At 42.2% G+C, this 15,626-nt stretch overlaps 1 protein-coding gene across 1 annotated transcript in view; it reads right to left on the minus strand.

Annotated features, from left to right (window-relative positions):
- Positions 1-5,295: 5,295 nt before the first annotated feature.
- Positions 5,296-15,626, minus strand: part of runx2b (RUNX family transcription factor 2b) — a 22,677-nt gene continuing 12,346 nt past the window's right edge. The window contains exons 4-6 of the mRNA XM_046060584.1: positions 12,393-12,560; positions 8,713-8,874; positions 5,296-6,150 (exon numbers count right to left, since the gene is read on the minus strand). Of these exons, the coding sequence (XP_045916540.1) occupies positions 5,672-6,150; positions 8,713-8,874; positions 12,393-12,560 (809 nt within the window). The 3' untranslated portion in view covers positions 5,296-5,671. The remainder of the gene's footprint in view (positions 6,151-8,712; positions 8,875-12,392; positions 12,561-15,626) is intronic.

Raw genomic sequence — 15,626 nt, forward strand, 5'->3', positions numbered from 1 at the left:
TGCAGGAAACACGCAGCATTTTATTTTCCAGTCATAAACCATAAAACCTGCCTCTAACACGAGTTATGATCCTTGGAGACTGAGAGGATGAATGTCTAAAGCAGAACCAGACACGGTGGCGGGCATCCCTCATCCCCCTTTTCGCCTGGCATCCCCAGATGGCTATGGTCGTGTGGTGGATTTTCCAAAAAGCCCCAACATGATCCAAACGTCACCAGGATTGTATGTCATTTAGCGGTGAGCTGGATCTCTGTGACTGCTCTGAATTACCAGTCCATTAGTTCTCAATTAACACTCGCCTGATAAAGTTTTAACAGCCCTTCATCTGACAGGAAGAACACATAGAGCTCCTTCATGCTTGGTTTCAGGCAAAGATGGGGCCCCTGCCCAAATTTTTTAAATTTTATTGCCTGGCTGAAACCTATGGAAAAGGCCTGTTTTGCATGAATATTTGGCACCAGGCGGAGGTTTATTCTGTCTTATGTTCTGTACACTCTGTCGTGCTGCAACAGTTTGCCATTTTTTGACAGTTGAGATGGTGTATAATTTGAAACACTGACATGAAGCGAAGGCCTTGGACAAAGAGACCTTTTGTTTGTGTGTTTGGTCGCTGTCCATGGTCCTGACACTCACATTTTCACAGTAATTCCTTTTTTTTAAGGTAGTGTGGCCGGTATCAGATTGCATAATCTGAACTGGCAGAACTCATTAAATGTAGGTATTTTATATTTCATAAGTGCACTTTTCTCTGAGTTGCATTTCACTTAGCTGCAAATGGTTTCATGGAATCAAATGTTTCCAAAGCAGGCTAAAGACACAGGCATGCTTTAATCTAGTGATGAATGGAATCTGGTGCAGGATGTCAGACCGCTTACAACCTACCATGTCTGTGACATTCTGGGCTGCAGCCTGTATGCAGCTTGCCTGCCAATTGATCATTTCTTTTATTACAGGTCAAAAGACAAGTCGTCGTTTACAAACCGCTCTCTGGGATGGTGAAGAACTTTTCATATCTGACATTCATTTACGGTGCAAAAGTTCTTGTGTCCACAGAGACAAAATGTGGGGTGTTGGAACTGTAGCAGGAGTACTACTAATATAATAAGAGCTAGTTTGGCCACATCCAGCCTGCCTTTGGCTGTATGGCGCAGCATATGGGTGGGCCCCTCACCCCAGTCCCTATGGTTAAATAAAAAAGCCACTAGAGTGCGCCAAAGTACACAGTTATTGTTGACTCAGTTTGAATATTCTCCTGGCCCAGGAGGGGTGTTGCTCAATTACAATCAGATCAAATTAAGATCAATCTTGTGTGATTTATGGTGGGCATGGGCTGAGCTCAAAGATGGTCTTCCTCTGAGACTTTGAGGCGGCCCATCGTTAAACTCAGATGACATCAGATTAGAAAGGTTCAGGGAGGTCAGCGCTTGACGCTGATTCGACGGTTTAGGCCCACACTGGAGAATCCCCTGCCCTGAGTTTATCTCGGGACTAAATGAGAAATCAAGATGCGTGGATTCCTGTTTGAGGGCAAAAAAAGTTACACACACCCACACACTTACACACTTACACACACAAACATACACATACACATACACATACACACACACACACACACACTCACACACACACACTCAACCCTGTTAGTGGAGACGGAAACATAGGCAGAGATATACAGCTCTGTGAGTGGTATGGGACCCTTGAGGATCACTTCCCGCCTGAGCTGCTCCTCTGAAACATTTGTAGAGGTCAAGTAAACAATTTGTATTGGGCTGTCAGCTGTGTGTGTGTGTGTGTGCGCGCACAGTTATCTGAATGGAGTGGTTTTGTCTCCTCATAAATTCCTGTTTGTATTCCTCTCTGTTGATTGCATAACACAAGGAAGAGAGTGCAGTCTTCTTCTATGTGCTGAAGCTGCAAGACTACTTACAACCTGGTATAAAAATCAAGCGTACATCATCGCTGGCATCATGTTCAACCACCAAATTTAACAGGGACCAAAACTCTATACCAAGCCCTCTTAAATGAGTCTGCCTCTGCGCTGCTGTCTCTGCCGTGCATGCAGGACATTATGCTAATTTCTCTGGGTGTCTGGGTCCCGTTGCTCCTCCAGAGTTCATTATTATAATTGCTAGACATGACTGAGAATGCTGCGAATGTGAACATGAAACCAGTGGGAGCTTTTTTCCATGCAATCTATATTCAGGGAAATCCCGAGAATGTTCCCAATCTGAACCTTAAAAAAACACATCTACGTGCACGTGTTCGTGTGTGCGTGCACACTTAGATTGGCTCTATTATGTCTTGGAATAATGTAAAACAGCTTCCCTGGTTCTCCCTGTCTCTGTTCCTGTCTTCATCTCTCTGGTTTCCCAGTGTACCTTTGAAATGAAGCCATGGCAGTGGTGGTGGCACTAGTAGTCTGGCTGAGTGTGCCGGGACCCCAGCCTGCTTTAGTTCCCGTCCAAAGACAATGTTGGTGCAGACGGAGCGGCAGACCAGAGATGACACCGCTAAATGTGCTTCCTATGCACAACATGCTCTGAGATCTTTGTTAACTGTTTCAGAAAAGATTAAACAAGTGATGATACTTCTAAATGTTCTTGGAGAGTTAAAAGTATACTCAGTGGTGGTCCTTTATATTTAAATGGAAATTCAGCACACAGGGAAATCTAATCCAAATTTCCCGGATAATATGATGGATGAAACAAAGAAACATTCCCCGTCAAGTAGATGGATGTGAAAACAGCCTTCTATTGTCAATATCTGCATCTACAACATTCATTATGTTAAAAAATAGCATAACAGATTGTTGAATTTTTAAATGAAACGAAATCTGTTATTTCAGAGGAAAGAGAAGATTAAGAGGGAAAATTAAGTTACAAAATTCCTATTTTATTCTTAAAATAAACAAAATGTACAATCACAATGCCAATTTCACTCACTGTTGTCAGGTCTGTTTGTCCCTTTAAAACTTGATCTTTATGAAACGTACCAGCAAAATCTAATGGAGACTCCGTTAGTTTAAAATTCCTGACAAGCGTTCATGAGAAAAAAAGCACAATAGACATAAGAAGTACACTTTACATAAGAGCAGGGATAAGCTACAGTTCCTGGATATCATACATGTTGATCATTAAATAATACAAAGTTTTCGATGACAGTTTGTGTAAACCAAAGCAAAGAAAAAGTATGAACTTTTTGTTTTTTGAAAAGAAAAAAAAAACACAACACAAACAAAAGCAGATGAGGACAAAATGGGATGTCAGTGCTGCATTGATGTGTAAACAGTTTTTAAAAGACCATTTCCTGTTCAAAGTTTGGAAAGAAAGAAGCAGATTAAATAAATTCCAACACATGTGCATAGTTACTATGGAGACACTGAATAAATCTGTAATTGGAAAAAAGCTGTAAAGTCACAACTATCTAAAAGGTTTTTATTTGCTTTCTTATGTTACACTGTAACAGCAAAAAAAAAAAAAAAAAAAAAACGTTTTCGTTTGGGCTGAAGCATTTGGGGAAATGTAGTGTGACATGTTCAATTCCATTAACTGAGTTCAGACCATCCTCTGCAGAGACTGGAAAAGAGGCACTGCGTGCAAACCTTCAATGAAAAGCTTGAAGTCTGATCCTTGGACAGGGCCGTGTTTTTCTCAGCTTTTTCAAATTGGGTTATTATATTACCTACATGCACTGAATATCATATTGTATGAAAGCAAGAAAACTGCTTCTTTTTTTTTTAAAACAAATACCAACTGCCCTGTGAGATCAGATTCAACTCCAATGTAAATGGCTTGTTTGGCCAAGTGTTATCCATTCTGTGTGTGTATTTGTGTGTGTGTGACTCCAGTGGCGTTATATCTACACTGAGGACCAAAACCACGAGCCCTGCTGGCAGCCAGCCGCAAGTGCTGCTAGAAATAAAACAAGAAATAAGTGCTTTATGAAACAAACATACACAAGTCTCCCATATTTTTCGGTTACCAGTTTGCTGCCAGCAGCTGCATCCAATCACCTCGGTTTTTGCACTTTTTCCTTTAACTCCAACAACTTTTTCAGAAAAGTCACATAGTAATTTGAAATTGGAAAATATCAGACCTCCCCTGACCCTGGTGCCACAGAATGATTTTAGATCATGACACTGGTTTGGTGAGGACAGAATAAATCTATTTGGAAAACGATGTCAACAAAAGCAAAAAATGGCAAATAAATAGATATCTGAAGGAATGTCACAGTCTCTTTTGTCTTTAACTGTGATATATTTCCTTTTCAATCACAGAGACTGAAAGAGAAATATGCAAAGAATCAAAAAAAAAGTACCCGTGTGTGTCGCACACTAAGACACACCTTTTCAAAGCTATCTTTTGCACATGATATGAAAGCTATAATAGACTTGGCATGTTTTCCCTATAATCTTGACAGAGTATTTAGCCGGACTGGATCTGAAAAAAAAAAAAACCTTGCAGATTTAGCAAATCTGTGGGACATGAGATCATCCAGGATTATTCCAGTCCTGAGGAGTTCACGTATCATAAAATAACTGAAACTAACTGAAAAATCTGACCTGCTGCTTTGGAGTGCACTCAGAGCACCACAAGGCGGGGCACCGCCATAATCATCTTTGGGCTAAATGTCAGTTTGTGTGTAAGTGTACAATTTCTTATTTGGACAAGAAAATACATATGTATCTGTGTGCATGTCATCTAGACTAACTAAAGAAATCAAGCAGAATTTTCCCATCGGATAATTATTTTCCCCATTAAAGCTCTCTTTCATGGTAGAGGCACAATACGAGTTATTGCTCAATAAATACCAAAGATTTAATTCCAAGCCAAATGTGTGTCAACGCCTTGCGAGGATGTTGGGCTCTTAACGTGTAGAGCAGTTAAACTGAAAGTTATACCAGAAGAAACATGTTGCAATACTCTTTGGAAATTACATTTCATATTCGAAACGTTTTAAATCTTTGGGTACTACAAAAAAAAAATTAAACCTCTCACTCTCTTAAATTACCTATCAAAAAAAAATAATTTTAACTTAGTCATATAGATGCATCAAAAATATTCAGATTACATTTCTTTGACTCAAGTTTCAAATACAATACATAATTTATGGCTTTATAAGTTAAAACTAAGAAAACGCCTCAATCTACATCAACGTTTCACCCACAATATACAAGTTAAATTAATTGGTTTAAAGCAAATTTACTGTCCATACCACTTAAGGTAACATATGTGTTACTTTCATCACTTGCTACTCAGTGCCTAACTTGCATCTTGATATTGTCATAGTACAAAAACATGCTCTGCAAAAAGCCTTATTGAAATACAAACACTATACAAAAGAGGCAGTCTTTTACAAATATTTTTGAAGCATCCCTTAGCTTGTGGACTATAATAAGACTGGAATAATGTCTCATCCACTTGGGCCTAGTAAAACGAATTTGCCTTTTTCATTATTGCTGCGAGAAGGACTCCCTTTGTAGTGCCTTGGTCAAAACACATTCCAGGAAGACAAGTCCGTACAAGTCTGGTCTTTTTTTTTATATCTCAACCTTAATTTCCAAGCAGAAGGTAGAGATAGCTGATGAGAGCTCAAAAATCCCCTTTTCAGGTTTTGTGCTTTCAAACCATGACATCAGGTGTCTTCCAATCTCCGCCCCCCGGGGTTTTCTTCAATATGGCCTCCAGACAGCTTCATCCATGCGGCCTCCAGGGTTGAGAACAGTCGGGGAGTTACTGTGGCTGCCATCGCCATCTACCCCTCCCTCCGTCTGGCTGGGCAGGTTGGGGTTCACCAGGGAGGTGCCCGTTGAGGCGCTAGTGCAAGGTGGGATCATCCGGGAGGGCGAACGGTCCCCACCGGGAACCATGGAGAACTGGTACGAGCCGGACGAAGCGCCGTAGTAGAGATAGGGCGTACTGCTAGTTTGGAAGGGTCCGCTCTGGCTCTGGGTGGAGCCCGGGTAAGGAGGTGGAAGGTAGGTGTGGTAGTGGGCACTGCCCAGCGACATGGCAGAGGTGACGGGCGGGGTGTAGGTGAAGGTGGCCGGGTAGTGCATCCGAGGGCTGGAGAAACGACTCTCTGTGAGGGAGGAGAGGCCCGGGAACTGACGCTCAAACTGACCGGGGAACGGGCTCAGGTCAGAAGAACCTACAGACACAAACACATAAAAACATTCATTTCATTAGGATTCTCTGACATCAGTAGTACAGCAGATATTACCATGCGAGCCTAAATAATTACACTTCTTCTTACCACTTTGTCAGTTTTGATTATGTGAAATTTGGCTTTGGACTCAAACGTTTTAGCACTTTGTATTGTAGAGCAATTGAATTTAACAAATAAGTCCCCTGAGAAATGGAACAGTAGTAAACTGTATGTGATCAAATATTTCCAGCCAGATATGTGTATTAACTAATTTAGAAAAGACTTTGGCTAATGGATTTTGTGGGCACAGTTATGGAATAGTATTTATCTATAAATATTGTTTTATTCATCAACTTCTGTGCTGTTTTTCACTTCAGCTCTTGAGGTCTGACAAAGTTAACAACACGTCAGTGAAGTCCCACGCATGCAACATGTTTACGCCTCTGCATATTTATGTTTCTGCGTGTGTGTTGGTGCATGTTCATGTGTATCTGTGTAACTGTTTATGCATGCGAATGTGTGTGTGTGTGCAAACGGTGTGGGGGTGTATGTGTGTGAATACTGTATGCACATAAAAAAGCAGTTGGGATGAATCAGGAGCTGCACATGTGGAAACACTTTGAGCAGAAACAGTTTCCATGAGATCCATAATGAGGCAGGGCTGAGCTCTGATGTGGCTCCTCTCCTCGCCTCCCATCGGCTCCAGCGTGTGTGTGTACGTGTGTGTCCGTGTGCACGCGCACAAGCGAGCAAGCGAGAGAGCTGCTCCATCTCACCCTTCGTTCCTCTCTTCGCTTCATCCCTTAAAAAATACCCCAAAACCACTAACTGGCTGCGGCGAGCTTCGCGCTGGGCGCAGAGTTTAAGGAGAATAGGAGGTCCTCCCCCTCTCGCACTCGCTCCCTCCCGTCTCTTCTCAGTGGTTTAGTCCAGCCATGGCGCTCTTATCATAAATCACCAGGCGTCTTCCGTGTCACCATGTCTGCTGCGAGAGGACAGGGGGTGGCGTGGAAGAGGAGGGGGCACGCGGTGTTTATGTGCACAGAGGAATTGCGAAGCCGGGTTTGTCACTAGCGTCAGATAGCATATGCTGCCAATTAAGGCCTTTAAACTTCCTCTTTCCACAAAATCCGTTTGATTCTAATAGGAATAGTAGGTGATTGTCTCTGCTGTGGAGGAGCAGTGTGATCTCAGACATGACCGGCGGTGTTCAGTAAACTCCTGCTTTTAACATTTGGACCTATTTTAGTGCTCAAAGGGGCCCTGTGATGATGAGCCAGATCGAACTTTATTAGTTTAAATGAAACCAGAGTGGAGCATTGTCTAAATATTTGGAAGGACTTTACAAACTCTAGAGCATCACTTCCGAATTAGGTGTTTGACTTGACTGATGAGCTTTTGCAACTGCTTCTTAGCAACTGTAACATTTCAACACATGAGCTGGATTGTGTAAAGGTGTGCGAGGAAGGGGCGGAGCGGTGCAGAGTTTGCACACAGAGGATCCATATCAGATTCTGTGACTGGATACTGTTACAGTGCAGCCTGGCGAGGTGTCAACATGATCTCCAGAGATCTGAGAGCCTTAGTCACATCACTTAGGAGGCATTAAATGCTCGAGGTGTGCAAGTGGGTAAAGGCTAGGAAGCGAGGTTAGGGCCTGTGTTTATGCGTATAGACGTGCTCGCACATGCACGTGTGTCACTTTGAGAACAAAGCTCTGGCACTCGTGAGATGAAAGCTGAAAGGAAAGACCAAACTAATCAAAGTTGACAAGGCAGCTGGCTGGATTTTAAGCCTTTTCTAATGCAGAGTCACACGGCTGCGTCGCATAATCACTCACCCTCGCTCGGGGCACACACACACACACACACACAAGAAAGTGTAGTACGTTAGCACAAGAAAACAGAAGGGGAAAAAAGTAGATTAGAAAAAAAAACTCTCATGGCAGTGAGTCAAACAGGTGTATGGGGGAGAAACTTGTCTGGCGGCATGTAGGGAGTTTAAAGGAGCTTTCACATTGGGGGAAAAACAGAGACAAATTGGAACACAGATGCTGCCGTTACGGCAAACAGTCTGGCTAATGCAATTACCCAGAATGCCTTGTGAGAGTGGTGTATCGCTATAAAGACACTTTATTTGTCAGTCACGAGCCTGTTATTATCCCTGGGCCTGTTATTACCCATACTCCTCTGGGATCAAAGGCTTGGAGCAAGGAAAAAAGGAAACAATCGTTTTTTCCTCCACTGTCATCCACGCCATCCAAACCGCTCTCTGGAGAGACAGTCGGACTACATGCCTCATACAACATGCCTCATTCCTCACGTTCATTTGAGAATGAGCTAATAGCAGCTCGCTATGCTGTATTAGACTCTGGTCTTTTGCAGCCTTTGTTTATGTTTCTGCTTTTGAGTGTGAGCTTGTGTGTATGCATGTCTGTCTTTTTCTTTCCCTTCCCTCCTTCTATTGCATTAGAAAATGTACTATCTGGATATATATATGTTAAGGCAGTCCTGATGGGACGAGGAGACTGGGTGGTTTCACACAGTGGCAGAGTAGTGGCTCTACCTGGCAATCGTCTAGGCACGTCACTGATGGCTGGCAGGCCCGTGCCCCGGCTGGAGGAGAGGGGGGTGGTGGAGTGGACTGAGGGGGACGCCATGGGACTCAGGTAGGATGGGTATGTCTGTTCATACGACCAGGGTGGAGAGGACTGGGACTGACGAGGGTCTGATGGGAAGAAATGGAGCAAGGCAAGGGAAGAAGGAAGGCCCAGAAAGATAAAAACAGACAGGAAAAAAAAGAATGATTAATAACTACAGGCCCATCGGCTAGTTCAGATGTGCTAATTTCTTTGCTAAAATGGGTAGCAAATTGACAATAACATTCACAACAACTGTAGACATTAATAGTGGCTCTGTTTCTCTGTGCTTATGTTTAGAGGTAAGTATCAGTTGGGCGCGTTATGCAACATCCTCCATAATGACACATCTAATGTTTACCTTCGAAGAGAAGATCTTCCTGTTTGCCTTATAAAACATTGTGCTTGCAGCTGAGGCACAGAGAGCCTTGCTGGCACACACCCAGGGTGTAAACACACCAGCAGCAAACCAAGAAAATAACCGCCGCACACACTTTATAGTGCGTATCTGTGCTGCATCACTAGTATAGAGCATGAAATTTGATTGATATGGCATTGTATGCAAGCTATATGTACGTGTTCTGATGAAATTTCGGAACAAATATGAAGTGATTTAGGGTGTGTGTGTAAAGACTGAGATAGAAAAAGATAAAAAAAAAAAAGATTTGATTAAAAAAATGCACATACTGTGTCAGCTGTAATTCCTGAATGTATTGCAGCTGAGTGTGTGAAAACCAGTTAACAAGTGAGCGGAGCGATACAGTTAAAAAGAAAATGGATAAAAGCTTAAAATCTGCGATGGACTGGCGACCTGTCTAGGGTGAACCCCCGCCTTTTGCCCCCCTGCGACCCTGTACCCAGAATAAGCGGTTGACGATGGATGGATGGATAGATGGAAGCTTAATATAGATAGCGATACATAAGAAATAAAAGGTTTAACTAGAGAGCTAAATTAGTGGAAAAATAGTTTAAATAGTAAGCTAAAAGTAATGGATAAATAGGTTAGTTGAAATAGCAAAACATAATGGAGAAATGGTTGAAATAACTTAAAGTACTAATGGAATACAGTTGAAATAGTTAGCTAAAAGTACTAATGGATAAACAGCTGACTTAGCTAAAAGTAATGGTTTAATGGCTGAAATAGTTAGGAGCACTAAAGGATAAACACTTTAAATAGTAAGGTAAAAGTAATGGACAAATAGGTTAGGGTTAGAAATGGTTGAAATAGCTTAAAGTACTTAGAGTACAGTTGAAATAGTTAGCTAAAAGTACTAAAGGATAAACAGTTGCCATAGTTAGCTACAAGTAATTGATAATGGTTGAACTTCCAGTCTCTGCTACTCGTAATCAGAATGCAAACATGACCAAACCGACCTAATCATTGACAGCTCAGTTGTATGAAAATACATGCACTTGGTGTCAAAATCAATTCAAAACACATTTGGAACATGACAGTGGTGCTTGGGGTTCTTGAGTTCAACTGACAGGGCTGTGAGGGTACGTCAGACAAAAAAAAGTTCGGAATCACTGCTCCAATCAAATGCACTTGGATATAAAGTTCAAGCTTCACCTCAAAATATTTACACTGGCTCACATACAATTGATGTCCAACCCAGTGCATAATACTCTTCACTCGCCGCCACACTGCTACGCTGTTTAACCATCCCTCAAATGATCCCGTAAGTAACACTAAAAAGCCATTCCAGAGAGTAACTAAGAGCTAAATGACAATCTGTGGCGAGCCTCCAGAGGTGTGGGCGATCAAGTAGCAGCCATCCCGAACCGTGAGAGATAGTATTACCATCTAGGATGCAGATTGATAGAGTGACGGAGTAGAGAAAGACAGAAGATCTCAGAGGCAATGTAACATACAGAACTGGGCTTTCTGTGGTCCCATCAGGATGTACCCATGGCTCGAACTGGGGTTTGATAGTTCACCTTACAAACAGTAAATGTTGCTTATGTTGTAACTCAGTTTTTGACTCAGCCTGCTTGCTTATTCAGTGATACACTTTAGGACACTATTCAGGAAACATATGGTGCATATTGTGTAGACGTTCCTACTTCTATAATGAATTGTTAAAGAGGTCATATTATGCATTTTGGCTTTTCCCCTCTCCTTTACTGAATAGTTATATACCTTTTTTATGCATGTAATAGGTTTTCAAAGTGAAAAAGCCCAATGTCCAGCCCAAAGGGAGTGCCCATCTCCCACAGAAAACACTGCTCTGAACTGCCTGAAAACAACTCGTTTGTAGTCGAGCCTTTTCTTCCACTTTGCTGTGACGTCACAGCGAAATGCACGTCATAATGCTCGCCTAGCTGCTAATCAGACACGCCCTCAAAAACACCAGTGGAAAAACACTCTGAGCTGCAGTACACAGTGATAAGACGTCTCCCTGCTGCCTCTCCTCCTACTTCCAAACATTAGCTACCCTCCAGGCAGTCGATGGACATAAAGATGTTACATTGAGACAGTGCACAGTTAAACCTTTATGGATGAAAGATATCTTTGTTACAGATTATAACTCACCACTCGGAAACTCTTGCTCCAATCCATGTTGCTAAGCTGGTATGGTGAACATATACAGCTGATCCAAAGCGGTGTTTACCAGCTTCTCAGGACCCACCCTACTCTGCGTCTGATTGACTAGTAGTACCTAGGAACTGCGCATGTGCAACTCCCAAATAAGATTTTATACAAGTAAGATGCCTCACTCTGTAGCTAAAACAAAGCATTCAACACACAGAGTGAAAAGAGGAGCTGCAGCAATGTGCAATATGACAAAAATATGGTGTTCTTAAAAAACTATGTTAACCCGTTCTGGTACAGCCACTAAATAAGATTTTGAACCTGAAAATGAGCATAATATGAACTCTTTAAATAATGCTATATTTGGATTTTGTTGGATGAAGAATATTTTCTAATATTCATATAAAAATCACAAAATGGCAAATGCATAATTACATTTAAAATGATCAAACTGGTTTTCAAAGCAATGAAGTGTGTTCCACTGTTGTGTATTGCATTAGACTTTTTTTTTAAACGTTAATCGTGAGAACTAAATTATGTAAAATGATAACACAGTATGATCATATTATAATGCGATAATAATAAAAGTTGATATATGACACTAAATCATTGCACAGCCTTAATTAAATGTCTTGTACCCTTGGAAACAGGCCATAAAAACATGACTTCACATATCAAAAGAAATATGATAACTCAATAGGTATAGCCAACAACAGCTAACAGTTATTTTCTTTCTGGATAAAAAAAAGGTTTCATTGTTCAGTACAGGGAAATATGGTACCAGAACCATTTTGTGGAATGACACCTCTGATAGATGACATACACTTTAAAATACTAACCACCGGCAAAGGTTGTGCAGTAAAACAATTTTTTATTTTAAACTTATTTTAATGCCACAAGGCACTTGAAACATTGTTGACCCATAACTATATAATCCCAGAAGAAAAACTTTTTTTTCACAGCAGGGTCAGAAGTCAAGATCAGCTTCAACACAGTAAGATTCTGCTCCACAACACTTCACTAGGCTCAACGCTTTTCTGGTTCTATGATAAAAGCTGAGAATCAGGTGCTCGCCTGTTATCTGTGCCTGTCCCTGCGGGTTGAAGGAGTTGGCCGCTGTGTTGAGCGTTGGCCGGGGGCCTTGAGTGGGAACGGCCACCCTCACCCTCATCCTCTCAAGCTCACTAAGGCGGTCTGAGAAGAGACCAGTCTTGGGAGGGTCCTCGAGTTTCTGACGATGCCCTGCGAACACACAAAACAGTGTTTCATTGGTAACGAGATACACTAGTCACTGATGGGTTCCATGCTGCAGTAAAACAGAATTTGATTTGATAACAGTGTTAATTACTGCTGTGATGTTGCATGCAAACCATATTTTTAGCACAGTAAGATGAAACTCACTGACAGTGCTCAGCTCTGTATGATTGATGATCTCAATTAGTTTGCTTTTCTCTTGGCATACGGTTTGTTGGTAGTCCTACATAATGTGCATTTAATGACGCAGTTCTTCTGTGTGCCATGCCTTACTTGGTAAACACAGTTTGTGCTCCTAAACAAAGAGGAGGTACAGAGGCCTTTGGGAATGGGATGCTACATCCGGCTCATTAACAAAGGCAATTATCTCATATCACTTTGCATGAGCGAAATCGAGAGAGTAGACAGGACGATACTGAGTGAAAGGTTGCATGTGTGTTTAGTTTTAACCTGGGGCTTCTTCCTCAGGTAAACACAAGCTCTCACGCCATTGGCCCATTATCTCCACAGGAGTCGTAACCCATGCCAAATATGTTATACCCGCTCTTTTCCTGGATTCCTCTGCCGATAATGTTACACCCTTTATATCCTTGTTTCTATTCTCATCACTCTTTCAGGCTGGTAACGCTAGACTCCTCCGATATACAAATACACATTCATGCACACTGCAAACACATAGATCTTGCACACAAACACAAGACAATGTGTCACTTACTCTGTCAGAGCCAGCCCATCTCTTTCCCAGTTGCAGCCTGTATAGTGGGGAACCAAAGCAAAACCTGCCCAGGGGACCAGGTGTAGACTATAGTTTTGCAAAGGTGGGGTAGCCTATGCACACACAGTCCTTTTTACCACTGACACAGGCCTGTGTCAGTGCGTCTGTCTGGTCTCGCACTAGTTCCCCTGTAAAGGCGGTAAAGTAAATATCAAACAGAGGAGAGTAGAAACTCCTGCTGTGCTTGGCAGAGCCCCAGCTGGCTCACACAGAAACAGCGAGCTGCTTCAGAATCCTACCCAACGTGCCTGCTGCCTGCACTGGGAACAAAGGCCTGGCGCTACACGTATTGCACTGGGTGGGTGTTATGGAGGGAGAGGTAAAGAGAGGAGGGGAGACCTTAAGAAAAATCATCATTTGTGTTACTGAATCCCCATTACAAAGATCTAAGACCACAGAAAACTGCCTTGCAGCGGGTCCTTGTGGACTAATAGTCCCCCAGATGAAGAGCTTTGTTGCATGTCATGCACACCTTTCTCTCTGCAAATTTTATGTCATTTCCACCATCAACTAAAAGCAACAACAAAATTATGTTTTAATATCTGCCTTGTCCACTGTGCAGCATTTTTCTACTACTCTACTACTACTACTAAGTTAGGAGAAAAAAAGAGCCTCAGAATTGCTTTTATAAACTGACTCTTCACAACAAATGATTTTATTCTGGAACAACAGTCTGGAATTCTGCTCTGCAATGACTCAAGATTGGCGGGAGTGAAAATGCAGCCAGTGACAAGTCCGAAATGCCATGATTTTTATTACAGTGACGTTACCGGACCGGCATCATACAGTTCAAAATAAACGTAAATCTCACCACCGGCTTCTTCACATAGTTGCTTTGGAAAGCGAATAATATCTGCTACTTGAAAACCTTACTATAGTTTTTTTTGCTTTATAACATAATTCATGGCCATATTTCATTAATAATATTTCTCCATCGTTCATGTGGATAATTTGTGCTTCTCGTTGGCATTCCTCATCTCTCTTTGCAAGCTGTGCCCAGTCAATCATAGCGTTTCCATTTTCAACAGACCGAATTTCTATTCTAAAAAAGCCTCGGGACACAGTGCGGCCTTTGTGCACAGCTGGTCTCCTAGTGATGGGAATAAATAGCAATGGGAGACCAAGGGAGATGAGGGGAGACAGGGAGGGACAGACACTGGGGGGAGGAGGCACATGGAGAGTAAGAGACCCTGATGACCAGTAAATTAAGAGCTCTGGATGGGTCTGAACAAGTCAGGAGAGATAGGCTCTGTGAAGAGTGCTGAGCACAGCAAATGGTGAAATAGTTAGAGAGGGATTTAGAATTTCAACATCTTTGAGGAAGGTCTCAAAACACAGCCAGATGTTTACATGTATATTTAAGGAGATAAAGACAGTTTTGATCTGCATGACAAGCCAGCTCTCTGTCATTGGTATCTTAAACCTAAACACAATTTCAGTAGTGCTCAGCTTCCACCCTGGACTACCATAATGTCAGGAAACCTACGGATGCAACGCAGTTTAAAGGAAACCGATGTATTTTTTCTCCTACAGAAATGCAGCATGTCAACCACCACATTAAGGTCCAATTTACACTCCAAACAGGCAGACCTCAAGTCCATTAGTTTAGCAGGGCTTGACAGTAAATACAGTTTTTCATGAGTTAATTACACCTTTTAGAGGACAACTGTTGCCAAACACAAGACGTCTCAGCTGTTTTATCGGAACCCTAGCAGGGCGGAGGAATGAGCCGGGGGTATTTAAAGGAGCGGGAAAGGCGGATGATTTCACTGCCGTAGGGAAAGTCCCTGAGATTCCCATCATCCCTGTGAAAACAGCGGAGATTTTTGATAGCGCCTGCCACTTCCCTGCCCAGCCAGCGGCCGGAAACATGGACAGATTCAGACCAGATGTGAGCAACTTCCACACACACAGTAACACATACACTGCAAAAATGGACGTATGCAAACACAGGTCTGCACATGCAATCATGGACATTTGCACACATGCTTCATGCATACACCCTTACACATGCACCTACAGTACAGGCTTACACATGCACACACGCACACTAAAAAAGATAAATAATGATTTGATAACACCTCTATAGATAGTATCTCTAATCACACAGTTACACACCGATCCTAGAATAGTATTATTTCAGCCGTCGAAGAGACATAAGTCCGGATTCAACTCACCCCTGCTGATCTGATAACAGTTAGTAAGAGCAAGTAGGCAAATAGAATATAAGTCCTCTGTAATTAATGGCAGCATTAGATCTGAGCCTGAGAGAGAGATCT

The sequence above is a fragment of the Micropterus dolomieu genome, linkage group LG10, assembly GCF_021292245.1.
Source record: "Micropterus dolomieu isolate WLL.071019.BEF.003 ecotype Adirondacks linkage group LG10, ASM2129224v1, whole genome shotgun sequence".
In the NCBI taxonomy this organism is placed as follows: domain Eukaryota; kingdom Metazoa; phylum Chordata; class Actinopteri; order Centrarchiformes; family Centrarchidae; genus Micropterus; species Micropterus dolomieu.